The 27,340-nt window shown below is 40.9% G+C and overlaps 1 protein-coding gene across 3 annotated transcripts in view; it reads left to right on the top strand.

Moving 5' to 3' along the window:
* Positions 1-21,888, top strand: part of elmo1 (engulfment and cell motility 1 (ced-12 homolog, C. elegans)) — a 101,719-nt gene extending 79,831 nt beyond the window's left edge. For 2 of the 3 annotated variants that reach the window (XM_078267285.1, XM_078267284.1), the window contains exons 17-22: positions 10,969-11,132; positions 13,767-13,879; positions 17,438-17,545; positions 17,882-17,964; positions 19,494-19,571; positions 20,411-21,888. In XM_078267285.1, coding sequence (XP_078123411.1) covers positions 10,969-11,132; positions 13,767-13,879; positions 17,438-17,545; positions 17,882-17,964; positions 19,494-19,571; positions 20,411-20,611 — 747 coding nt within the window. In that variant the 3' untranslated portion in view covers positions 20,612-21,888. The remainder of the gene's footprint in view (positions 1-10,968; positions 11,133-13,766; positions 13,880-17,437; positions 17,546-17,881; positions 17,965-19,493; positions 19,572-20,410) is intronic. The other variant, XM_078267286.1, reaches the window with a different exon arrangement.
* Positions 21,889-27,340: the final 5,452 nt, after the last annotated feature.

Genomic DNA, 27,340 nt, shown 5'->3' with positions numbered 1-27,340 from the left:
CTTCTCTAATGCATATATTTCTTTTCTTTTCATTGCATTCAATTTACAAGGATATAAAACAATTTGAAAACGTTAACTTGGGCTTTGGAAATTGTGAAGGCCGTTTTTGACAGTTTTCTGACAATTCATAAACCAATAATTGATTAATCACAAAATAAAAAGAAACAAATTAATAAATAAAAAAAAAACTTTATAAATAAATAAATAGTTTAACCTTTTTAGAAAAGACACCTTTTTGCAGAGAGGAAATGAAGAAATGCTACCGTAGCTCTGTCCAAAAGTGGGAAAATCACCTACCAGCAGCTTCGCCTTCTGAGAATATAGTTCCCAGTATGTATATGGTTAGAAGATGGCTGTGTCTCATGTGACAGCTAAATGGGAAAATGTTGGCGTTATTTTGTCACTTATTGGGAGCAGTAGGCTAGTTGGAGCCGGTTACCTCCAGGATCTGTGCTAAACTAGGCTAGCGGTGGGTGCGCCAGACAGAGTATGTCTGGACTGTATGGACTTATTTAACTCTGGGGGATACGGTGAATAAGCTAAAGTCCCAATAAGTCGGCGTGTTCCTTTAAGCTCAGCTCACTCAATATATCTCATTTGTTTTATTTGTAAAAAAACAAAGTGTAAAAGTAACCCGTTTTGGTTTTATTGGGGTGCTGGACTATTTCTTGGCAGGGCCAGGCCAGATGTTTACATTCTTTATGCTAAACTAACTGTGTCTTGGCTCCAGGTTCATATTGAAAAGACAGATACCGAAAAACTATCAATCTTCTCACAAGCGTATTTTCCAAAATGTGGAACTATTCCTTTAATCAACAGTAAAAAAAAAAAAAACAGCAGTTGCAGCCCTGTTAATGATACTGTTCTCTAAATAGCGAGCCAAGTTCAGTCACTAAGAAAACCCATTGCTGTCTGTATCAGTGTCCTGTAAAAGTGCTCTTGAGCATGAGTTCTTGAACCAACTCACCCATTCTTTAGAGTAAGCCATGGACGAGCACTTCAGTTAAATAAACCAAGCAACGCCTTTTTTTTGGATCAACATTTCTGCTCTGGCCTGAGGTGACAGAAGAGAGTAGATAATCTGCTTTGTTCAACCATGTTGAAGACTGACCTGTCCTGCAGTATGTGGGATTATTCAAATGGCAATCCTCAAAAGCTCTAGCAGCAGCAGCTGACCAACCCTCTCATCAACCATCACACATCACTTTGTGTTTGCCTACTATTAAAGAATATGACTTTGCGTTTAGATGCTATTTCTAGTTTTAATTAAGGCTGCTCACCGCAAATCAGTTAAGGACTCCTAATACAAAACCAATGCAAGTGATTCAGGCTCTGCTCTTTAACAACATGGTAGTTCCTCCACTTTGTCAGAAGGTTAACATGCACCCATACATGACTAATAAAATGGGTGCTGGTGTGTCCAGTCAAAACAAAGGGATGTGACAATGATAACGTGAGTGCATGTGCCAAAGGTTATGATGGGATGCCCTGTTTTGGATTCCAAAAAGCAGCTTGGGACAGTTGGTGTAAGTGCTGCACACGCTGCCATATGCCAACCACTGTGACTGCTGCTGTCAAGCTTTGCATGAAGCGGTACATTTATGACTCGTATCAGGACACAGTAAACCAGCCCCTCCCCCACTCCTCTCCTCTCCTGTAATGAGACCCGCTGTTTTCTTATCCCATACTTGTTTAATTTACTCTACACTCTAAATCTTTATTTACCTGTTTCCCTCCCTCAATTCCTTATACCTCTTTCTTTTTGTCTTTCTGTCCTTCCTGTGGTTTCTTTTCCTCCTCCTCATTCTTGTCTCTCGACCCCCCTCCACCTCTATTGTCGAATTCAGACAGGCTATTTATATCTTTCTGCCTGGCTGCCTCACCTCCCACTCCCTTAACAAGGTTTGCTTTATTGTTTTTGCACATGTGTATGCGCACTCGGACTGTGCGTGAATGTGTGTTTTGTGCATGCTTCGCAACAAATCTGAGTCCTTGTAGGGGTGTGTATGTGTTTGTGTATTTTTTATGAGTTTGTTTTTGTTTGTATGTTGTTGTTTTTTTATATATGAGTGCGTAGCAAGAGCAAAGTGTAAATGCCAAGCTTTGTGTCTACGCTGGGACTTGTTTCTTTTTGTGCATTCATGAGTGTGTGTGTTTTATGTGTACCTGGAGGGGGTAGGGGGGCGCATCTCTGATCTCAGGCAGTGTTGGCCCACTCACACCGCAGAAGCTAATCAGACCAGAGAGATCATCAGCCATTAGCATCAAACCATCGGAGTTGCATGAGCAGAGATGCAGAGCTAACATTTTGTTTTGTTGTGTCACGATAATGATACTATCATCTCATACTCACTGGAAATCAGCAGGGGAAAAGACAAGTAAACTCAAGTTTTCTTTTCTTTTGATTTAGTTATCTCTCCATTCATTTATTTACATCCGTTTGTATATTAATAAGTGAGTCTGCATTTCTGTGATACAAATGTGTGTGTAATCATTTTTGTGCACAGCTGTCTATGCATAATATATACTTTAGATTCCTTGCAGACAATTAAAAGTCTCCACAAAGGCTCTTGTGTCTCTTATTGTGGATATGTGCTGCAATATGGCTGCTGTAGCCCTCATTATTAGCATCACCTGATAATCTAGTTTGGATGTATCACTGCTTGAATTTGAGTTTGATTTGAGGCACTATATCTGTCAGTGTCAGTGTGAGGGTGATGAAGTATGTATGGAAGATATCTGGCACTCATTAGTTTTCTGTCTCGGGTCATGGTGTTTCTTGATAGTCCACCTTCCTTTACACAACAGCAAAAAGGCAAGAGGTTGGCTGGGTCAAAGCCACACTGGCACATGGTGGTAGTGTCCACTGCTATGGCTTGTGCAGCTCTCTCCACTCTTTGCAATGTCAAACATTTGGTTTGAAAGCCCTGTAATTGGCATAAATGGGTGTTTTTTGCATTATGCATGGATAACTTGACTGACTTCAGTTTTTCAGACAACTGACAACAGTCAGATCCAAAAAGATATTAAAACGGATTATTCATATAGAAATTCTAATCAGCAAGATAGACTCTAGGATAGGGATCATCCCTGATCATCATTATTATATGAGATATAATGAAATAATACCGGTTTTGATGTCCTTGAATGGATGTTTAATCACAGCTAATTTACTCATGCCTCTGGGGCAATTAATGCAGAATGTTCATATTTCCTGCAACAACCGTGTCATAATAAAACACTCGTCAATTCAAAGCTATGCACAAGCCAAGGTCAGCACTTGGCTTTCATCAGCATTTCTTGATGCACAGTAAGTGGCGATTTCCCAGGCGACTTAGCTCTCTAGTCATCCATATGGGCTGTGCCACACCTCACATGGAGCCGGTTGTTGAAAAAGAGCTCCTCTGACAGTTTATCTGGGCATGCAGTGCTAGCACTCTAAATATGGCAACAACAGCTAGCAGCAACAGCCGGCATCCAGCCTCCATCACTCATGCGGAAGGAAGAATGGGATTGATGGAGGGTGGTCTCCAGATGTGTGTGTGTGTGTGTGTGTGTACATGGAAATATTGGGAATTTACGTGGCATAGTCTCTAGTATTTTTGTTTTGCGTGTGTTGGTGCTTGTTCATACTGTAAAATGCATGTAACGGAGGGAATGAATTAGAAGGTGTGCAGTATAAGTATGTATATTGAGAGTGTGCCTACAGTACAGTATGTGCTGTTCCCTGTGGTGCAGTAATGCTGTCAAACAGGTCCCTAAGGCATTTACTAAGAGAGAAAAGAGCTGCTTTTCACTGCGCTTTAAAGTCACATTTACTCCGTCCCTTTCCCCTCTATTTTATTTTATTGAAATACCCAGATACAGTGACTCCTTACATTCCAGCCGTGGGGGGTAGATACATAATTGAAATTTTAATGGAGGAAAGTAGTGCCTTTCCACTTAGTTGCTCTCAGCAGACTTGACATAGAGCCATGACAGGGTTGTTAGGAGAGTCTTAACAAGAAAAGCTGAATATACTAAATATAATCTATGAATCTGTCTGCAGCATTCACATCTTGTTCTTCACCCTTTATGAAATGGCACTCTGCCTGTCTGTTGTTTGGCATTTTATACAATACATCAAGCAGTGTAAAGCTGCCACCACATAGATGTCTGAATTACAGAATAGAAGAAGAATAGAATTACAAAGATGTAGCATTATGCTGTGAAAGGTCATCGCTAGGGTTGCAACTAACTAACTTAACATTATTTTCATTGATTAGTCATTTTGTCTAAACAATGCCATAAACTAATGAAATACGCCCAGTATATTTGTTCCCATTGCCCATGGTGATGTTTCAAATTACTTATCTTGTTAAACCAACAGTCCAAAACCCAAATATATAAAGTTTACAATTGTATAACAGGGAGAAAAAAGCCAGTGCTCACATTTTAGAAGCTAACCAGCAAATTTAGCAGATTAATCATTTAATCGACTGATCGAATCGAATGATTTCACCTCTAGTCATTATGTACGCATGGCTTAGATTCTAAAGCAATGCCGATAACAGCCAACAGTTGTTGTCAACAATCTTTTATGCTGCCTGTTGTGTGACCCTTATTAATTTGATCACATATGACAATCCCTATCCTGGCTGATGGCATTATTACCATCCACATGGGGATGAAGGTTGTCCCACGTTGTCACCTTTATGGCATCTAAAATGTCTCTGTAACACCGGTGACCGCTGACACACAGAGCAGCATGGACTGTTGTTTCAGAACAAACTTTTTGTAGCCCAACTGGGAAGCCTTTGAAGCATTACACTATGTTGTGACCAAAGCAAAGCCGCAGTGTGTGTGCCGTCTATCAGACGGAGATCTGTGTTTTGTTGTGCCTCCCCAAACGTCCTCTGACACAGACCGTGCGGCTGACAGAGAGCGAAAACCGGCACAGTCGGCATTGTTGGCATAGATTAGTGTCACTATCATTTCAAAAACAGAAACCAGAAGTAAACAATATCTGTTGCCTACATAGTGAATGGACAAACAGGGCTTGTCCTAAACCTGTCAATACTTAATTTTGATCCAGTGTAGAGTCTGGTAGCTATACTCCTGCTTGGAAGCCCAATTGTTTTTAAAGTGTTAGAATTAGGGCTGTCAAACGATTACATTTTCTTAATCGCGATTAATCGCATGTTTTATCACATGATTAAAATTCTATTATTTTGCATTTCAGAACAGTTTTTAGTACATATTAACAATGGAAAGCAATTCTTACCAGTGTATCTTGATTGGGAATCAAATGAATGCAAAGAAAGTGACTTTATGAACTTTGATTTTAAGATTTGTATTTGTTTATTATATATTTAATCTAGTCACACATTTGAATCTAGAGTCAATATTAGGGTTGGGTATTGTTTGGTTTGTATACCGATGCTAAAGCGGTGCCTTAACGGTGCCTGAACCTGAAAAAAAAAAGAAGGGTACTAAACAGTTGGCGACATTAAAGAATGGCTTGTTTATTGCTAAGGCCATATCGTCAAAATGAAATGTTTAATAATAATGTAATCACTATAACAATAACTTATTTCACTAGTAAATAGCTGTTGAATGACAAAAACAACCACCAGATGGGAAAAGGGCATTTAACAACAACTTTGAATGCACTACAAGGTGGTAAATTACCAGTTTCATTGAAGGCATCGTCTGTGCTTTTCCGACAACAGCAGCTGCAGATTGTTACATCCCGGTGTCGGAATCCGCTACAGTGAAATACAGACAAACTTTACACCGTTTAGCGTTAGCTGTCAGCATTTTTGTTAAAGGCTAGGTAGGTTGGCTAACGTTAGCTGCTGTCGAGTATAGTGTTAACTAGCGTCACGTCCAGCAATGTTTCTGTTGCCTGTAATGTCTGTTTCAGAGCATCAGAGAGAAGTGCAGACATATCAGTGGCACCAAAATGAGGCACCGAAATCCGCGTTGCTATTCCTGCAGGAGCAGGATGTGTTACAAGGAAGTACGGCAAAATAGTAGCCTGTTAGGCACGACGCAAAGCCGAGTGAAGTGAAAATAAATGAATAAATGGCGGCATACGATTAATACGATTTAAAAAAATAAATAATTATTAACGCATCATGCTCGGCCCTCAGCGTTAATGCTGACAGCCCTAGTTAGAATATTAAATTATTTAACAGTGACAACGGCAGCTTTGCCTTCTGTTTAGTAGTCGAGCCATGAATCTTCAACCACTGCTTTTTAGAAGTCCTGCATTTTTATCCGCTTCTAAATTTAATACAACCCGTAGCAGCACTCCTCTCATTGTACATGATAAGAGACGAGTCTCCTTTCATGTCCATCTCTGTGGCATTGTTTTATTTTTAATGGTCGTCTTTGAAGGAGATCATTATTAATTGAACATGGTGGCAGAGAGGGAGAATGTAATTACCAGTTCAATAACAGGAACATGGGTTCCCTGAATTCTCTTTTTTCTGCTGCTTACACTGAAGTGAACATGTTTGTGTGTGTGCTTTTACATTTGTGTGACTGCTTCCTTTTGTGTGTGAGCAAACATGTTTTGTCTACATGCCCACCAAAGTGCCTCTCCAGCACAATCTCCAGATTTCCCCACCAAGGTTTGAGTGGCGGGTGAGCATTTGACTGACAGCTGGTAAATGATGTCATTAGCATCCTCTTAGGTAAATGGAGCAGCGGCGACAGTCGATTGGTCGGAGAGGAAGGATGGTAATTTGTTACCGTTGATGCGTTGTCGATGATGGATGGCGGGGCGACTTCAAGAAAGAGGAACTGCCCAACTGTCCCGTTTGAGTAGAGAGACTGAAAGGAAGAGAGCAGAGGAGTGTGGAAGACGAGTCTGTGTGGCCAGCTCTTCATTACTTGTACTCGACGGCTCATGGGACAGTATTTAATTACTTTTACTGACACTTGCTCTGCTGTCTAACTTCCCTCCTAACGAGCTACAAGAAAGAATGATGGCCTGTTGTCTGGAAGAGATTAGGGAGAGGGAGCGGGAATGTAGACAACAGCTCGGACAATGAACAATTCTGCACTTATCACCCAGAGTGCAGCAAAGATGACTGCAGTACAAAACTGAGCCTAAATTTATCCCAAGTGAGCTCAGCCTGCAAAGTCCGTTCCAGCGCTGACGTCATCTCACCTCTACCAAGGTGCTCTCTGAGCAATCAGCGGATGAAAAAAAGGAAGAACATAAAATATTCATAATGCCCCTCCGCCCTATTGTGAAAGGACCATGTGTTCGTATTAAATGTGATGAATATCCGTGGTGTTAATTAGCATGAGTGCAGCCACATGGGCCAACGGAATTGTTTTACTGCCAGAGATATGACTCTAAACAAGGCATATTAATGAACATTCTCCTGGGACGGCTCTGCCAAAACACCAGCGCTGGAAAGCAATGCAGCATGTGGCAATCGGATCTGCGTTAAAAAGTTACCAGTTATATGATTTCAGGGGATACAATTGGTGTTTTGTTGGACTGCAAATGCTTATCAAAGCTCACTTTCTGTTATACTTTTTATTTTTTTATTTTTTTTTTCTCCAAAAGCTTCTTAAGGGAAAGTGTTCCTTTTAGACACACTGACGGACCATTTGTAATCCTAATGGGAAAATAAATTAATTTGAGGCTTAATTATCAGGATTATAGGAGTGTGTATTAATGGAAATTTATGATAGGCAACTCGGTGAAGTTGTCATTAAAGGTAGTGGACAGGAGTGATGAATCTCTCGTAGCATGATTGTAAGCTGTGGCTTCATCCATTTATCTGCTCATTTTTCAGCTCAAACAGGAGGAGGGGAGGCTGAGTGTCGGTGCTGGGGGTTGTTAATCTGCTGTTACTTGGATACCTGTTTCTCCCCATGACAATATGGCATACACATTACAGGGAGAATACAGAAAACAGCCTTGCGTGGAGATGACACCCAGTGGTGAGAGTTAACATAAATATGTTCCACGCCGTTTCAGCTGAGGGAGGAATGGACAGCTGTCTTTATGGATGGCTAAACTGATAGAAGGATGGGAAGGGACAGACACATGAATAACAAAATTAAAGCCTACCTATAACTGGCTACCACAAGCCTACATTTTAGCTCAGAGTCTGCACGTAGTCACCAAAAACAGGTCTTGACCCATGGGATGGGGAAGTGTCGACCATCGCTCTCTTGTGGTCTTCTGAGACCTGTACACGGTGGTTTTCAAATTATTTTATGAGGTTAATATTCTGCACACAGGGCCAATTGCATTGCTTCTTTTTTAAACAACCAAGATCTAAACAACCAAGATTATGATCTCAACTTGTGTCTGCTTCTGTCGAAGTGGATATTAAGGATGTACTTGTGCTGAGACATTGATGTTCTGCATCAACTTTAATGCCAGTTAGATTTGGATGACACAAGAGAAGACCTCACGTGCACAGATGTGGGTCTGTGTCTGAGCTTTGGAGGTAAATCCGACTATTTGTGTTACGCAGAGTCAAAATCTAGACGGCAAGTGATTATTGAAATACATCAACTGGAGGATTTAAATGGTTTGTCATATCTGGTCACTAATATTTACAAAAGCGCATTTCAAAGCTCAGCTGGCAAAAAAGCCACGTTTGCTTTTCTAAATAACTCCATTTGACCAAACTGTCCTCTTTTCTGTTGCTGTTGTCGTGTGTGTGTGTTTTTTTCAAGGTCAATTTGTTGCCTGTTTGTTAGAAAATTCACTGATTACCGCCTCCAAACATATTTGCATTCCAAAAGATAATCCCTGGATTAAATTGTGTAATCAGTGAGAAAATGACTTTTTTTCTAGCATTTTTTTTGTGGTGGGAGCTGAGCGTTACCTTCAGGGCTTATCAGATACAGAATGAGAAATGGGTTAATTCCTTTTTGTGGCACCCTCACTGGTAAGTGCCAGCTTTTCAAAAACGGGACCAGACCACATCTTAATGTATTTTTTTACACGGCGAATGCAATGCTGATTCAAGAGGATTATCCTCGATCGCCTTTGTCGTCTTGGGTCTTTGGTGCCGGATGGAAGTTTGTGCTGTTCATATTTCATTTTTGGCAGCTCAAATCTATTTTTAATGCTCTCACCCCTGGCTTAGTCTGACTAGTGTGAATTCAGAGGTTAGCAAGTTGATGAGTAATCGCCTTTCAGTAAATGCAAACAGTGAAAACAATATTACATAAGACTATGTTTGGGATTTTGGCTCACTGGGTTTTGGCATGGTTGTTAAGGTCGAGGAGCCCAGATGAAACCGAATAATACAGAACAGGAGAAACCACCAGTTATAAGGAAAGTACAAAAACATTTACTTCTGAATAAATACATGACACACAGAACTCACCCTTAACTGTTATTGTCTGTTATTGTAATAGAGTTGATGCATTGTGAGGAAGTGTTTGCAGAGGCTGGAAATACTTCTGTGTCCTCAAGCATTTGATCAACAAGGCACACAGAGAAAAGAGAAATACAATAGAGTGAAACCAAATAGAAGAGAAGACGGTCTATTTCTTTCTGTCACCTCAGTATGATCTGATCCAGTCATTCGGCATCTGCAGGCCCGGAGCTGGCTGCTAACAAGGCTGATCCATAATCAGGGCTGCTTGTCACGTCTACCATCACATTGTCTGCATTAACTGGAACAGCGCTGCTCAACCTGGCTAGAGAAATGGTATGGAGTCAAGTTTATTTTTACAGCCAAATATCACGTGTAGTGCCTCAGCAGGATTTACAGGCTTCTCTCAGTTTTGAGGGGAAACCACTGTTGCAGGTGATGTTCTGTTGTGTTTGAACAATTTCAGCACATTAGGAATGATGTTCGCTCCCATTTAAGTCCCTTGTGTGTGGGATGAATACCTTCACAAATAAAGAATCTGTCTTTGAGTTATATTAGTGTTCCAATTATAGTTATGCAGACTGCAAATCAGATTGTCAGAGTGCAAAGCTAAATGGAAACAGCTGTCACTTAAACTTAGGACTCATTTTCCAGAGGCTCGTCTATGTGCGGGAGGTTGAGGAGATTTTATACTTTGATAAGAATTGGTGCTTTATCAGCTGTAAAAATCATTGTCATAAAGTAGCTCAAACTGGGGTTTAATTCCATTCCACATCTTAATGAGTCACATCAAGTGTACAGGGCTCGAAGCTAAAATATGAAAGCAATATTAGTGCAAGTCATTTAAGCCACAATCTATTAATAGATTTTTAAGATCAGATTTAATGAGATGTCAAATACAAATCCCCTTGTCAGTTTTCCCCAACTGACCACTGTTAAGTTTTTACATTTTTGTTCTCTGCATAAACGTAAGATGATATCTTCTTTCTGTTTGTGGTCTATGTTAGTTGAGAGGATTGCTATTGTTTGCCCACTGCTGCTGATGAGTTCTGTGCAGAGACTTCAATTATCTCCTGACAGCAATGCATACACGGCAGGCTAATTGATCGAGACATGCGTGATGTGTTTTATGTGTTGTTGCGGAGTGCTTTCCTATTGTATTGTTACCTCCGTTGATCACAAAGACCCCTCAAGTGGGATTGATGAATTGGAACACCACTTATGTCATGCTTTTGCAGCCACAGCCAGACTAATGGTATTAGCCAGCTGGGGTATTATAGGCAAGTTCTGTGATGCATTTCACTGATGCATGATACTTGGCCTAACAGTTCACTAGCCACAGTCAAATTATTCTGCTTTGCTCTTCTCCTCTAAAGGCTCAGTGCACCAGACTGGATTACAGGCTTTACAGGAATTTACAGGAAAAAAACAAACATTAATCCTGTCGGGAAGTGAACAGAAGTTTATATGCTCCCCTGACCCCCCAAAATAAGATGAGGGTTAGTTTTTGACTGTACAGACTCTGTCTGTGGCCAATATACACACACACTATTTCTACATCCTGTATGGCTCCTCTATCCATGATGATCTCATCCTGCCCTTCTCTGCCTCTTCTCCTCTGCAGGTAATGCAGGTGGTGAGGGAGCAGATAATGCGAGCGCTGACTCTTAAGCCTAATTCTCTGGACCAGTTCAAGAGTCGCCTGCAGAACCTGAGCTACACAGAGATCCTGAAGATACGGCAGTCTGAAAGGATGAATCAGGAAGACTTCCAGTCCCGCCCCATCCTGTGAGTCGAGCAATCAATGACCAGTATGGTGTTGACATTTGTCAAAAGGTTATATTGGTTATCTGAAGTCGAAATGGTAAAGAAATGCTGAACTTAATGTGAATAATATAAACTAAAAATGAATTCATGCATATTGTATGTCTGGCAGCTTTGTTTAGAGAAAAATGCACTTTGAATACAAAGAAAAGTAAGACATTTTCTGTAGAGTTGGAAGAACTGCTCAGTGATATTTACCTTCTCTTCATCTGCCTAATCAGGGCTTAACTCAAATGAGGACATAATTTGCATCTACAAAAAATTCATTAATATGCGTGTAATCGCTTCTTTTTTCTCCTTTCCATTTGTCAACCAAATGCCAGCTACTGGCATACATGCACCTGGGCTCTCCTCACATGATTGAAAATATGCATTGAATTCAAATTGCCTGTAAATGGCCTTCCCAGTGAATACTCCATTAACGACCCTCCAGCTCACTAAGCGTGGAGAGCTAGTCTGTAATAGATCATTCATTGACTGATCCTGGATGCAGGGCCTGTAATGGAGAACATTGTTTTGTCCTCTCTGTATTTAATGGAGTAGCTATCACTATTGGAAAATTGTTTCACAGGGAGAGCTTGTCCCTCTGAACAGTAATCAATGCTGAGCCAAGGGCTTATTGAATCGATATTGGAAGGGAGAAACCAAACTTTAGCAACCAATTAATCCTTTCGAAGAAAGCAGAACAAAAGCGAAAGGAGTTGCGGAAAAATGTACCCCAAAATGATGTAGTTATCTTATCTTGTCTATACTTTTTTATTATGTATAACACATTGAATCCCCTGTATTAACTAGGAAAAATCAGAGTACAGCAGAATGCAACAAGTTCATACTCAATCTCAGGGTGAATTAGATGCTGAAATGAAGAACATTTTAACATTTTATTCCAGAATGACTGTTGGAAAGCATTGAACATCACAGGCTGATAAGTCTCTCTTCAACAGTGTGAGACTACCCGAGGGTGGAACTTTCCTCTAATCAATACAGCACAGTCATGTCTTATGAACATAATCTGCAGAGTGTGTCAGACTGCAGATTTAAAGGAGCTTTGTATTGCCTGCTATAAGTGCTGACAGTTTTCTGCCATCAATTATTGTAGAAAACGGCTACATCAAAAGGAGGTGAAGACAACCTATTATGGCTTCAGATCAAAGCTGTGTCTCCTGTAGAGCTTCTTTTTTTTTTTTTTTTTTTTTTATATAATTTTGACTCTCCGAGCTATTTCTGCTATAATTAGTAAAATACAGTTTGTTGCAATGTATGTGGAAAGTTTTGCATGTACTGAAAGTTGCTTACACCAAAAAACAAAATCGACATCACATAAAGAATTCATGCAGCAGGTCAACTCAGAACTCCTGAGGATACACTTGTGAGAAATTACTAATAATTAATTTTAATACACTCCCCAGAAAATTCGGATGAAAAGTGGTTTTAACATAAATTATTATTGATTCCCTTCTCCACACGTGCTTAAATATTTTACTGATATACTGTGTTGGTACTGTACATTTTTTAAATAGCTGGAAATGGGTTTTTGTGCCTCACTTCTTGAATCAGTTAAATACCTGACACTAACCAGAGTGCTTCCTTTTATAGAGGTCTACCAGTACAACACCTCATCCCTTTAATTCAGTTGTGATTTTCTGCATTTGCCAGAAAGAATCAGTTTAAATTTAAACTGGAGCTGCTTCCTAAGAAGGGCAGCCAAACCATCTGAAACTCTCGGACACGTGTCTAGCTCCATCAGAAAGATAGCACATGAGGCGGTAAAGGGGTGCCATCATCATCCATCATTCTTGCCATGAGCCACGCCTTACCCACTAGCTGCTACTTTAAAGATGTCATAGTGAAGGTCCGACCACAGATCAATGTAATGACTGGAGTCACTGATGAGGCAAACCGAGAGGCGGAACGGCGAGACGGATGAAGGGAGACGAGTAGATAAGCCTGAAGGAGAGGAAGAGAAAGGAGGACGAAAATGTGATCAAAGAACAAGGGGAAATACAAGAAAATTATAGAAATATTTTATGTGAATAGAAAACCTGAAATCCTGTCAAACTGCACTTTTTCTAAAGAAAGAAAAATAACAAAAAGATAAATTGGATGAGAAAACACTAAATTATAATGTTGAGGAAAAAAAAGATGGGGAGCAGCAGCACTGCTCGGGCAGATAATATTCATAATTCATGTTGACTAGTGCTGTGTGCTCCACATTCATATGCAACACAGACAAATACATGTAGAAGCATGAATAAATGACAGAATCTGTGCTGAAGCAGCACAGATTCCCACTGATCAGCCTTTTGGGACATTATATGACATATTTCTGAGCGTGTGGACATGTCCATGCATGTGTGGAAGTATATCTGTGCGTTTTGCATTCTCTTTACCCTCCTGACAGCCGTAATCCCAGGGATTTTGCCAGTCAGGAATATTGCTGCCAGAAAACCTGGGAAATGTTTTAATTATGATAAACTACTTCCAGGTCTCTGAGCGTCTTATACCTGGCTGTCACTCTGCTTTCCACATCTGGAAGGGTGTGGTTTATATGTATTGAGATAATTCTCTTAAACCAACAACGTGTTCATTTTCTGTTAGGGAGCTGAGAGAGAAGATCCAGCCCGAGATCATGGAGTTGATCAAACAGCAGAGGCTCAACAGGTTGTGTGATGGAACCTGCTTCAGGAAAATCAGTAGTCGCAGGAGGCAAGGTGAGACGCACATGTATAAACATGCATACATCCACAGATCATAACCACACAGGCATGGAAGTCTCCCTCTGATGTGTTCACGGGGGCAATCCTTCTCTTTCCCTCTGTTTGTTTGTTCTTCATCCCTACTCTCCGCAACCCCCCACTTATAGCCTTATTCACTCTGCTTTTACGAAAATCCCACAGGAAATGTGTGTCACAGGAGATCTTTGAAGCTCTGTGCTGCTGTGGATCTGCTGTCATGATAGTTGACACACATTTTCCTGGCTTTGTCAGCCACCAAGGCAGAGACATATAACAACACGCCGCCTCTTTTACTCAAACACATACAGAACTGCAGTACACATGTCTTTATGTCTTACACAAACACACCGTCTTCCCTTCTTTTGCCTCTGCATACACAGATATCTGGCATGCAAATAAATACAAAAGGTACTGTACACAAAGCCAAAAGTAGGGGGAACACACATTTAGTAAGCATTCACACAGCCGGAGTCGGCCGTCAAGTGGACTCCGCAAAAATGCAGGTCTTTCCATTCATTTTGAGTGCATTTAGGCTGCGGCAGGGTTTGGCGCGGGGGGGAGTTGAGATCGACTCAGCTTTTGGAGAAACGCAACCCCACGTCTCGCTGTGGTGGCCAATCACGTAACCGGCGATCAGACTTGTCAGTTGGTTTTGAGGCAATGTGAGAATCCCGTACGGTAAACAGGAAACATCTCTGCCTCTATCGCTGCCACAAGAAAGTTTTAAAACGTGAAACAAAAGCACTGAACTGTCCAGGAGTTTGTGTAAAAGCTGAATGTTTGCCAAACAACAAAGCACAGTCTCACTCGTCTGTTTTCTTTCTCTCTTTCTCTGTGAAGCTGCCTTCAAGTGCGGTCAAAAACGTTGAGATCTATAAACGATCTGACAGAAAACAGTAGTTGTGAAATATAAAGTCGGGTTGGTTCATTGACACTCTGCCGCACAACCCTGCGGCAAATCGCCATATCGCTGCTTCCCTGTCTGATCGCAGCCTTATACACACTTAAAAAAAAAAAACATTCTAGACAAAGCTTTGAGAAAAGAGCAGACTGCTGTAACCCCGGGGTCAACAGTACAGTAGGGTGTAGTGTAAATGATAAAGCAGTGTATGTTTTGCAGAGACATAACATAAGTCAGTCTATTTGTGGTACGGTGGATGTTTCACGCTCGCTGGCACTAGAAAAGGAAGAGAGAGGAGTAGCAGTAGACGCATTAAGGCTGTGAAATATGCTGTTTCTCGGTCAAAGAGGATTTAATCCGGTTGAGACCTGATCCCTTCACTCTTCTGTCCTCCCTCTGACACTTTTACTTCACCCCTCACTGTCTACATAAAGAAATAAAAAGAAACAAAAAAAACAGTGACAAGCTCAGGTTGTTGGTTTGTTATTGCGTTACTGTCATCAGCTTCCCCACAGGAACTATACTTCAGTAAGTCAAATCAAATTGAGCACAATCAAGTGGAGTTTTTTCTAATGACACCAATGCATTCTGGCATTTTGAAAGCCTGGTCACGATTTGTCTTGGCAGCTGTCATCCAGATGTTGTCAAAGCTGGATTACAGAAACAGACCAACAAAAACTGAAAAGAAATATTGCAGTAGAAAAAAAAGGATTTGAGAAGATGTTGCAGGACAGATGTTTAGGTGGAAAGCATCACCCACATCGAGTATCGTCTTCGCTGTGTGTAGTCGGCTGATTTATACTGTGTATATATGCTGTGAATAGTATCATATTACCATATCAAGTTTGTTCTTTGGAAATCCTAGATTCCTTTTAAAGAAATGGAGGACACACACACACACACACACACACACACACACACACACACACATTTTGTCTTGCCTTTTGTACTCAGATACACTTTCACAATACTTATACTTTTTGATCTACTGTTAATGTGTCCTATCCTATCTTTTTTACATACATAAAATGTGCTCCCCTCCTCCCTCCCTCTCTCCTTCTTCCACTTCTCCCTCAGCATCTTCTGTTTCAAAGTCCTCCAGCCTGCAGGGACTCAAGTATCTACATCAAATATTAATTTGGCTGACTTCATGCAGATGACTCTTCTCTCTACCTTCCAAAGTGCCATTCTGCCCATTACAAGGGGATGCTTCTTTCTAAGAGCTCAGGTTGATGGTGTTTTAAAGTTTGGAAGTAAGAGCAATACCTGTACAGTCTCTGAAGTGCACGGTACTGACAAGTAACGTGGGACTCAGGAGAGTGTCCCTTTATATAAATGCTGCACTAAAGGGAAAGTAAATCTGGATATTTGGCCTGATTCTGTTGAATCTTACCATGCCGTTCCCCCCATGTTCTCGCAGCTGAATCAGATTAAGACAGTTATAGTTTAAATGATACAAGAATGAAATAAAATTCAAGATAGAGATACAGTACAGCGTCTTGAGGAAGAACATATGTGCGTGTGTGTATACACGCATGCACACACAAATCAGTCACGCTATCCGTTAAGCTGAACAGTTGTTAGCATCATCTCCAAAAACGCTGCTCCCCTCATAGCCGCCGGGACACATCTTTCGCTCCCCGTGAACTGCTGCCACTGTGCACCAGCCTGGCAGCGCCAACTGTCTATTTTCAGCAATTAGGATTTGGACTGTGCCAGACAGACCTCCCCAGTCTGTGCCCGCTCACTGCCAGCTCAGCTCGGTGCCCACCTTGGCAGGAAACCACTAAAGAACACCAGGCTGGCTGCGCTTTGCAGACACAGCTGGTAGTTACAGGCTGCTGGAGGATTGCACATCACATCAGCCAAGAGAAAAACACACTAAACTTGATCAGCAATAATGTATTTTTACTTTTTTTATTTGTCGCGTAGAATCTGTGGTTCGTCGGGCCCGACTCAACTTGTTTTTTAATACCAATACAAAACCATCAAGTACAGCCTCCAAAATGGCCCTTTAGTTGCATCCTCACGTTTTGACACGGTATCAAAAACTGGATATGAAAAGTTTCTGTTTTTTTTTATTTCAGTGTACATTTTAAGCTCTGTTTACTACCTTGTAAATAACCTTGAGTAGGCATTTGGGGCCTCGTGCCTCTGCTGTGGACCTTGTAGATGTTGTAATCTCGTTTTCATATTAAAAGAAAATAAATGTCATCAAGTCACAGTTAAGGTTTCATCTTTGTCTCATTTGAGCCCAACAAAGAAACCCTGGATGTCCTGTGATCTTTACTTCAGTGTGTGGATTGTTGATAAATCATTATTGAAATGATGAAGGCCAACTGTCTGTATTTTTGCCCATCAAGATGCAGAGCACATCTGTGGATTTTCCTTAAGGCTGTTTTCTTGTGTCACAGATTTTTTTGCCATGCTAATTTTTTCTCCTGTTGATGACTCATACAATCCCATATGATATTTAATGCCAGCTGCTGATTTATTTCATAACCTCTAATCTCTCTCTCTCTCTCTCTCTCTCTCTCTCTCTCTCTCTCTATCTCTCTCTCTCTCTCTCTATCTCTCTCTCTATCTCTCTCTCTCTCCACGCTGTCTTCCTTTCCCCTCATGTTTTTCTCCAGATAAGTTTTGGTATTGCCGTCTGTCTCCGAACCATAAAGTCCTGCACTATGGAGATTTGGAAGAGAGCCCTCAGGGCGAAGTGCCCCACGACTCTTTACAGGACAAACGTGAGTGTCAAGTAAAAGTATTGATAGTCTTTACCCACTGTTGTGACATAGTATGTAGTTTTTATTGCAGCTCACAATATTCATTCAAATATGTATTTTATTCAAGTCTACAGTCTCTGTCCTCGCTGAAGACATACATAGCCCCAAAACACAGTGTGGACAAGCGACATTTGAGACTTTAAGAGTCAGTGTTAATCACTTTTACTTGTACGATGCACAGTGACAGTTCTGGGGAGAATTTTAACTTTTAATCGGTTGAATAAACCAGCCACACTGGGATGACACAGTTGTCATAAGGGTGTTGTTATTGTGAACTCACTTCTGTCCTCTCTGCAGTGCCTGTGGCTGATATCAAAGCTGTCATCACCGGCAAAGACTGTCCTCACATGAAGGAGAAGGGAGCCCTGAAGCAAAACAAGGTGTGTGTGTGTGTGTGTGTGTGTGTGTGTGTGTGTGCGTATACTTTTAACTGCTGGAGAAAACACGTACACACGTGTGGGCGGGTGGATGTGTATCTAGGCGAGAGAACGTGTTTCTGTGTGCTTGAGAGTTGCATAACATGATGTCAGTTACATCATTTTGCTGTGGGGAATAACACAATAACTTGCGTCTCAGTGGTCGGCAAAGAGAGACGTGTCCATTAGTGGCATTGTTTAGGAAAGAAATCACAGAATAGTCACTGCAGACACAAATAACACAAGAGCCGCCAAAAACATGCCACCATCTTTTCTTTGCTGTTTAAATTTGAAAGTAACACATCGGCGTGCCCTCTGCAGTGCCTTAACCAAGATGAAAGAGCCGTCTTGTCTGTGTACATATCAGCCCTTCCTCTCCTGCACTTTGCCTCTGCAAACCTTCGCCCCCCCCTCACCCACGGGACTCTGATATATTGGATCTTGGATAAATAGCCTTGAAGACAAAGGAGTATGCCTCCTCCCTGCTTTGTCTCCTTTATTACCTTGTCGATAAGCACAGGTCTAGGGGAATGACCCGAGGGGGTTCTGTGGGCCGTCTGTCCCAGCCTTGTGAATGAGAACACAAGCACATTTCATTACTCACTGTTACAAGGCCAGCCAAAGGCACCTCTACGGGCTTCAGAGCAGAGCTGGCATGTGGACCATTTGTGGGACACTGAGACAGAGGCGGGAGGGTGAGGTGGCAAGCAGTGTTTTCTGACTGCGTTTCTGAAACTTTTCCAAATGTATTGAACATAAGCTGTTCATAGATTAATTTAATTATTTTCAATGAATGAGAAGTTTATATTGAGTAATACATGTCCAAATAAGTGATAACTCCCATTACTTCAGTAATAAGTATTTCTATTTCAGCATCACATCTTTTTGTTTTTTTTTCTGCGCCTCCTGATCTGTGACAAATCCCACAGCAGAACTACAAGCTTTCAAGCTCTCCCTCACAAAGTGCACCTCGGCTGCAGTCCCAGTCTCTGACTCTGACCTACCTGCTGCCTTTATAAATTGCTAATTTCACGCTAATTGCAAGCAAGCATTTTTAATGAATTGCTTTTATGTATACAAATGTGGCTGTCGGTGTACCTGTTTTGTCCTCACACTGCATTCAAATCATTTCCTACAGTGGACCATAGTGGATTTTGAGGGAATACACCCAAATTCATATCACATCATATTCCCAGCCTTCACAGGCATTTTTCAATGGGGTTAGGTATTTTTTCTTTCATTTCTCTCTTTGAGCTTGCTGATACCCGATGAGTTGATGTGCAGCTGTTGTAACAAGATGTGAGGAGAAGAGAGAGATTGCATTGGTATGGCAGCATTGTCGTGTAAATCTCACCTGTTTCTTCCTTTTTTTCCTTGCACCCTTTTTTTCTCTATCTCTCATCCCACCTCCTTCACTCTGTCACCGTCTGTATCTCCTGCTCTTTCTCTTCCTCACTCCTCCCTCTCTGCTTTTCACTCTGTCCTCTCTCTAGGAGGTGTTAGAGCTGGCCTTCTCTGTCCTCTATGAGTCGGACGAGTATTTAAACTTTATTGCTCCTGACAAGCATGAGGTAAGCCAACAGTAGCAGTCCTGTGGCTGTTGACAGTGTCAGAGAGAATGAAAATGTGTGACCGCACAAAGAGAAAGGTTTTTCTCAAGTATAGTGTACATATTTAAGGCTTAGTTAGTGATGATACACAAATATATATTGTCTGAAAGTGACTATATCATCATATCACCCAACCCTATTTGCATTTAGCTTGGCTTTACAACTTAACTTGAAGTTAAGTAAAATTAAATTAAATTATTAAAAAATTATAGCAGGACACTTTACAGATAGAGTAGGTCTAGAACACACTCTATAATTTACAGAGCATGCACTTAGCGTGGCGACGGCAAGGAAAAAGTTCCTTTTAACAGGCAGAAACCTCACGCAGAACCTGACTCCAGGTGGACCTTTGAGTTAACCTCAAAGACTAGAAAACTATAATCATAATATATTGACTACAATGTCTGGCAAATTGAAAGGGAGTGCTGTTGTTTTTCATAGATTATGGTGAAATATATTATTATCACATCATTTTCTTGGTGCTTAATCAGAATTTTTTTTGTAGACATAGAAGTTTGTATTTAGGACAAAAGAGAAGTTGTTGTCCCTGCTCTATTTCTCCTGAGTCACAGTGTACACAAACTTTCCTCCCTTGGTGGTTAGCTTCTTTTATGCCTGTATGTCTCTGTACCAGGTGGAGTCTGTACGCTGTCAACAGGCTTCTTCAAAAAACATTTCATAATTAATTATAGTTTGTAGATCTCTGAACGTATTTAGTTTTGTGGTTATGACTTAAGTTTATTTCTGTCAGTACCTGATTGCATTTTATTTTGTCTCTACCTCTGTCCATGTCTCTGCAGTACTGCATGTGGACTGACGGTCTAAATGCCCTCCTGGGTAAGGAGATGACCAGCGATTACACCAAATCTGACATGGACACCCTGCTCTCCATGGAGATGAAGCTCCGCCTCTTGGATCTAGAGAACATCCAGATTCCCGAGGCCCCCCCCCCGATTCCCAAAGAACCTAGCAACTATGACTTTGTTTACGACTGTAACTAGACGAACGACCCCACAGGCCCGAACCCAAACCCACCCAGCACCTACTGTTCTCACTGGACCGATCCCCTTTTCTTATAAACTGGAACAAAAACAAATAAAACCATATAATGTAAAACATGAACTGTGATTGAACGAAAAAGGATTTATTAAACTATTTTCCTCTTGCTTCTCACTCGGCCTTTATAAGAAAGAAAATGGTGCATATTAATAGACTTGCTGCACAAGAGGGGACTCGAGTTCGATGCAGAGTCATCAGGTTGCCATGAAGACAAAAAAACACGAAGTATTTGTTGGGCCTGTCGTTGGGCATCCTGCGTCTTTTTCCTCATTCTCTTCCTGTGTCTGATGTTTGAGACATTCACTCCTTCTTCTCGACCGAGGCACCCTCGGTTTTTTTTTGCTTGAAGATTGTTGTAGACAAATGCTTAGATATTCAGCTTCCTTGTTGTCCTTTTTTATGTTTACTTTGTTTTTCCTCAGGTCTTCTGTGGGGGGAGGAATGATGGTTGTGTAGTTCAGGAACAGGGAGGGACGGGGTTTTGTGTTTTGCCGTCGCCTTCCCAGCAGTATTTCCTGTCACATTCTCACTTACAGTATTTGTGGCAGCTAAATGTTTTCCAAGAGGCTGAAAGGGAGGTTGAAGTACATTTTAAGATGAATACTTCATGAAAATAGTCTCTTATATCAGCTCTGTCCTGCTATACATATACTGAAGACTGTTAGAATAAGTCGATCCTCAAAATCAAGGCACTGTACTCTAGTACAAAGCCTTTCTTTTAAATATGTTAATGTTACTATCCCACAGCTGCTTATTGCATATTGTACACACCTACACAGTGGTTTTGCCAAAACAACCATAAAAGCCCCACTATTGTGAAACACACACTCGTCTCTCCCTCATTTGAGTCTCTCTCATTGTAATAACTGCTGTACACAACATTCCTAAGCAATATTTTGAGCTTTTATTTTGTTCATTTGTAAGATCGTCATAATTTAGGGATTTTAAAATTGTGAAACTGCCTAGTAGTTGGTATTACAAAGAAGATGTGTTTTGGTTAAGGGAATTTGTCTTTTTTGTGTGTTGGGGACTATATGGCCACAAAATTGAAAGTCTATGTATTTTTTTTAATTTAAAAACAGATCATGGTTGTTATTCCTAGTATGATTTATATATGTTCCCCTTCCTATTTAATACCTTCAAATGTTTTTCTTTAGGATTTTTCAAAGCCCCTCAAAACTGCTGTTTACATTAAAGATTTAAGAACTGTAACTACTTATTCCTTCTGTTCCTCTCTTCATTCATCAAGCACATGCATTTAAAGGATCATACTGCTGTTTTGAACATGAAGGTGAAAGGTTAGTCCTTGATTAAGAACAGCAAGACCTCACAACAGTATTTGAGAGAAGAATCAGCACAAATGACTCTACTAATAATAATATAATACTACTATAATGAAGCAGTATTTGAATTCCAAACTCAAATTATTGTCAGATCAATCACTGCAAAATCAGTCATCGTCCCTAAATATTTATGTGGATAGAAACATGTCAAACACTATTCATTTGACGACCCAGATTGAGCAAGGAACTGCCTTTGTTTTTCAGCTGAATATTTTAGCTCAGTTTGGCTTTGTGTGTGTGCACCCTTGGGTTTTGGTGCCTGGGTTTTCCCATTACATGCCTGGCTGTATCACAGGATATTTATTTCCTGCCACAGGTCGTAGAAGTCCCTTACTCCTCGGTGTGTGACACCATTTCCTGCTTGATGGCTCTATCTACCACCCAACCCAGGAACATCCACTGAGCTTCATCTTCAGGGGAAGATTGTTCACTCATGAACGGATACTGATGCCCCTGTGCTCATTAGAAATGTAAGTCAGTTCCTAACACCATCTGTCTCACACTCTTGGGCAAAAAAGAAAAACGCTCTGCCTTCCACCCAGTCTTTCATTTAGTCACCCCGTCTCTCGCTCAGACACAGCATGCATACATGTATATGTCAACAGTCACACTTAAATGGCTCCATTCCTAGGAGGGGAAGCTATGGTGTGTTGTTGGCTGAGCAGAGCTCGTCTGTGAAGGGGGTTACTCACTGGAGCCGATGGCCCTGATGAAATTCTATTAGCCAGCCATTAGCAAGAATGGAAGATGAAAAAATAACAGAGAGGGACGAAGAAAGAGGAATTTTGCATAAGGTCAGACAAATGCAGAGTGGACAAAACGACAGAGACAACTTGCAATAAAGAAGCACTGCAATTAAATTGGAATTATTGTTTTATAAGATTACATTTAGATTTACTAAATATGTATATCAACCCTCAACATATCTACATATCAACAAAACGGAAACATTACATGAAATGTACAGGTATAAAAGATGCCACATACCTGCTGTATAATCAATTATGAACTATTTGAAGAAGGAAAGTCTCAAATATCAGAGCAACATGACAATATGATGCCAGAGACAGGAAAAAGTGATTGAAAGTAACTGGATACTTGCATAACAAAAGAAAATGCAGACTCAAAAATAACCATTATGTTTGATAAAAACCTTTGATAGTATCAACTAAACAGATATTTACTGCAGAACTACTATAATGCGAGGTGTGTGTGTGTGTGTGTGTGTGTGTGTGTGTGTGTGTGTGTGTGTGTGTGTGTGTGAGATTGTGTGTCTCCATGCACACTCGCCCGTGAAAAACAGGAGAGATAAGGACTTGGCTGGCCTTATTACAAGTTCTTGGAAACTTCACACAGAGTGTGTGACAGCAGCCTGAGGGCTGCAGCCAGCAGGGTGCAGCTCCTCTCCTCATCCAGCAGGACACACTCATCAAATCAGATTAAGGTCTGAACTGATTATATGGGCACGCATTCTTCCACAGCAGGCTCTCAGACAAGTTGACAAGGCATCCAGACTCGTCCACCTTCTGCCCTCATCAGTGCCCACCTAATAATGTTTGGGTCAGGGTCAATTCAGCCAAACAGACAAACAAAATAGTTCAAAAGAAATCTATTGACAGTGAGGGCTGTGGATTATAAGAAGAAGACATACTTTATTGACCCCCAGGGGGATATTTAAATTTTTACATTCTGTTGTTGTTATACATTACACAAATGCACAAACAGGACCCCAAACATGCACTAGACTGTGCAACATGCATTACTGTAGAGATGGCAGAGTAAGGGGGCAGTCCACTACAGGCACCCTGAGCAGTTGGGGGTTCAGTGCCTTGCTCAAGGGCACCTCAGCAGTGCCCAGGAGTTGAACTGACACCTCTCCAGCTACCAGTCCACACTCCATAAAGGAACTACAGGAACTTGAATCGGCGACCCTCCGGTTCAAGCCAAGTCCCTACAGACTGAGCTACTGCTGCGCTGATTATCCAGGGCATTGCCTCATTTTTCATTGCTGTGAGTGTGAGTGTCATAGAAAATGTAATCCACCTTCATATTGGGGTGCTAGCATGTGTCAGTGGCAGATAATCTAAAAAGTTCCGCAAATAAAACCAAATTTCCAATTCAGAAAGTTTTTTGTTACATGGGTGAACTTATCCTTTAACCTTTCTCAAAGTCTGAATATATCTTGTGCTGGTTGTTCCTGTTTTCCTGCCTCTATATACATTACAGTAGCATCAGACTTAAGGTGAGGAAGCTTGTGAACATTTAAAAATGTTATGCTGCATCTATGATGCTATCATCAAAGCATCTTCAAAGTAGGGAAGGATTAAGGGGGAAACCAATACAAACAAAGAAACTATACTTGCTGCTTCTCGTCTTTTAATATCGACTGCCATAGCTCAGCCATTCTCTAAGGGTGTTGTTGACAAAATGTTGTCTTACTGAAGTATATCACAAATCTAATGGTGCCAAAATAGCAGCTAAAGGGGCAAAGAGAAAAGAATGTGTGCGAGCTATTCTAAGTTTTCCTGCTCATCATTTTTATTGAATTGTTTTCTTAGCTTGTTCTCTCCGACTCTCTCATTACTGGTGACATTTGTCCAATGTGGTCCATCAGAGGCTGCAGAGAGGAGCTCTGCTACACTGATGTTATTGATTACTGGAGGGACAGATCCATATCCCTTGTAGGTTATTATCCAACTGACCCAAGAGCAGCACTCCTCAGTCAGTTTGGAGCAGACAGAACGATGCTGGATACAGCATTTTCTACATCAATGTGACAGACGCCTCTGGTGCTGAATAGAGCAGAGAGGTATTGATTAATAACTCAGATTTAGAACACAGATACATCATACGTTTGTGTCTTTTTTAAGACAAATAACATAGATAAGTTACTCAGGAAAGGCCCTGAAAACCTATTTTCTCAATCAGCTTGTCACTACGAACAATGTGGTCATACATGAACATTTTCCAAAGTTAGAACACATCTGGATTTATGTCCGTGTTGTTTTGTCTGGTCTCTTTCAATCGTTTGAGGTTCAAAGCAAATGATGTCACAAATGTCTGAGCACCATTCAGAGTTTAGCAACCTTTGAATCGAAATCTGACGACAGTTGAGAGATTGTTTGCTATATGGTCCCAGGCCACTGTCTATCAAATTTTTATTATACTTCACCCACAGTGTGAGTTTTATTTAGTGTTAAACTCTTAATAAATAAATAAATAATGTAAAATTAATAAAAAAATATTGTTTTATGATAATTAGGAGAGTAAACTAGATGAGTAATAGCAATACAAAAAGCTGCATGTTAACAGCTTACATTTCCTGAGCAGTGGCTGTGCCTCCTCTCCAGCTGCCCAGCTTTAGCAGGGCGAAATGATTGTATTAACCCAGACAAAAATCATGCCAGCAGAGTGGGACATTGTGATTTAGATAAACAGATACAACTCTGAAATAGATTTCTATGTCCACCCCAACAGCTGCTTAATCTGAGATATCTCAGTAATGAATCTGAAAGTCTTATCTTCGCTGGTAGTTGTGTGGTGAAAATTATACAAGCACACCAGGACTAATGCATTTCTAATGGGCGGTGAGAGGAGTAGTCTGCCAAGATGCATTCACTTTGCATGAGTGAAAAACTTTTGTAGATTAGAGGAAATCAAGTTGCATTGCCAAATGCCAAATAGACGCATGTTGTTCTCTTCTTATTCTTCACCTTTCCATTTTTTTTCAGAGCACTTTAAGGACCTTTTTTTCCATTCTGGCCTAAAAGCTGCATTCTTGACCTTGGAAACCAAACTCCCTATTTATATAGTTAAATAAGTCTTACCTCATTGTTTGAATGAGATCTAAAAAAAAGTACATATCAAAAACTATGTGCACTGGGGAAGTATTTCATCCAGAACTTGTGTTTGTCTTTTAATTATGGGAGCTTGAATAGCTAAAGAACAATGGTGTCTGTATTTCTAAAATTCCTTACTTTTTTGCACGTTTTTCATCTTCCTGTAGGAAACACAGCTGTTAAGAAGAAAGAAAACCTAACAGAGCTATAATGGTCTTACAGTCACCTGTCATCTCTGTCTCTCACGTTTTTTTTAAATAAATACATTTTAGTCAAATCCTACCACGGCATTTTCTTTTTTGATGTCCTCTTTATATCACTAAACCACCTTCATCTTTCTTCTGTTTCCACACAAATGCACATCAAAATCTTTTGTTCTATTTTTGGTGAAAAGCAGCCTCAGCAAGTGAACATGTCATACGCAAGTCTTTTGTTCTCCTCTCTGTCACTCAGGATCTAATTCTGGTGATGGTTGACACCTCTTGATGTTGTAAAATGACGGGTATTTTGTTGTAAACCGAATCCAATGAATCACTCGGGATGGCTTTGAAGAGCAAGAGCACCACTGAAGAGGGGGAGGTGATGAAGATGAGACAACAAATGAGCTGAACTCTGCCTCGGGTGTCTGTGTTTTGACTGTGAGGTTTGCTCCTCCAATTGCTCCTGAGTTTTCGAAAGTAACCATATGTTCTGCAGTGTTGGGCTTTGATAAAGAAGACGTGGGGGAAATGAAAGGTTTATGGTGATGTACTGAAGACCACAAGGGATGTCTGTCTGATGCATTAATAAATCTTTTAGATTTCCCCCCTGCCAGCCCCACCCAAGGCTGCACCAAATGAAACAAACGCCTGATGGGTAGAGGGACTGTCCTCCAACCAAGTTACCTGATGGGTTAAAGACCAAGTGAGAAACACACTCCCAATTGGTGCTGCTCCCTGGTAAGCAGAGTTTCCTCTACAGCAATCAATAAGGCATCACACAATCAATATTGTTGTTACGTGGTAAAATCCAACTCAAGCTCTTTTCTCCTTGTCTGCACGCCCACCATCTCTCATGAGACAGAAATGCTTCTCATCAGTCATTGATGTCACTTTTCTTCTTTTTTTCCTGGAGTGACAGTTCTTCATTTCTGTCTTTGTCCCATCACAGGTGTGTGAGGAAAAAGTGAAGGAGAGCTTGATAAAGGATGAGAACGAAAAGTCTCCCATTGGGCCATATTTTCATGCTGCATTGTGTGGGATTGACACAAGACTAAGGCGAGCCAAATGCAGCCCAGTGCGTCTATATTTACCACTGCAGAAACTTGACATTGCCAGTGTGTGTAGGATGACAGCAGGCATAGTGCTTCATTAGGAAAATATTGTCAAGATGGCTTGCTACAACAGCCAAGGAACAGACTGAAGACTACTGTTGCAATCTCAGGTAAGACTCTCAGCTGTTGATCCCTTAATCAAGAGTTATTGAGAGACAGAACCTGCAAAAAGCTTCG

The sequence above is a fragment of the Sander vitreus genome, chromosome 14 (genome assembly GCF_031162955.1).
Source record: "Sander vitreus isolate 19-12246 chromosome 14, sanVit1, whole genome shotgun sequence".
In the NCBI taxonomy this organism is placed as follows: Eukaryota; Metazoa; Chordata; class Actinopteri; order Perciformes; family Percidae; genus Sander; species Sander vitreus.
The sequence above is the reverse complement of the archived record's forward strand: the minus strand, read 5'-3'. Positions and strand labels throughout refer to the sequence as shown.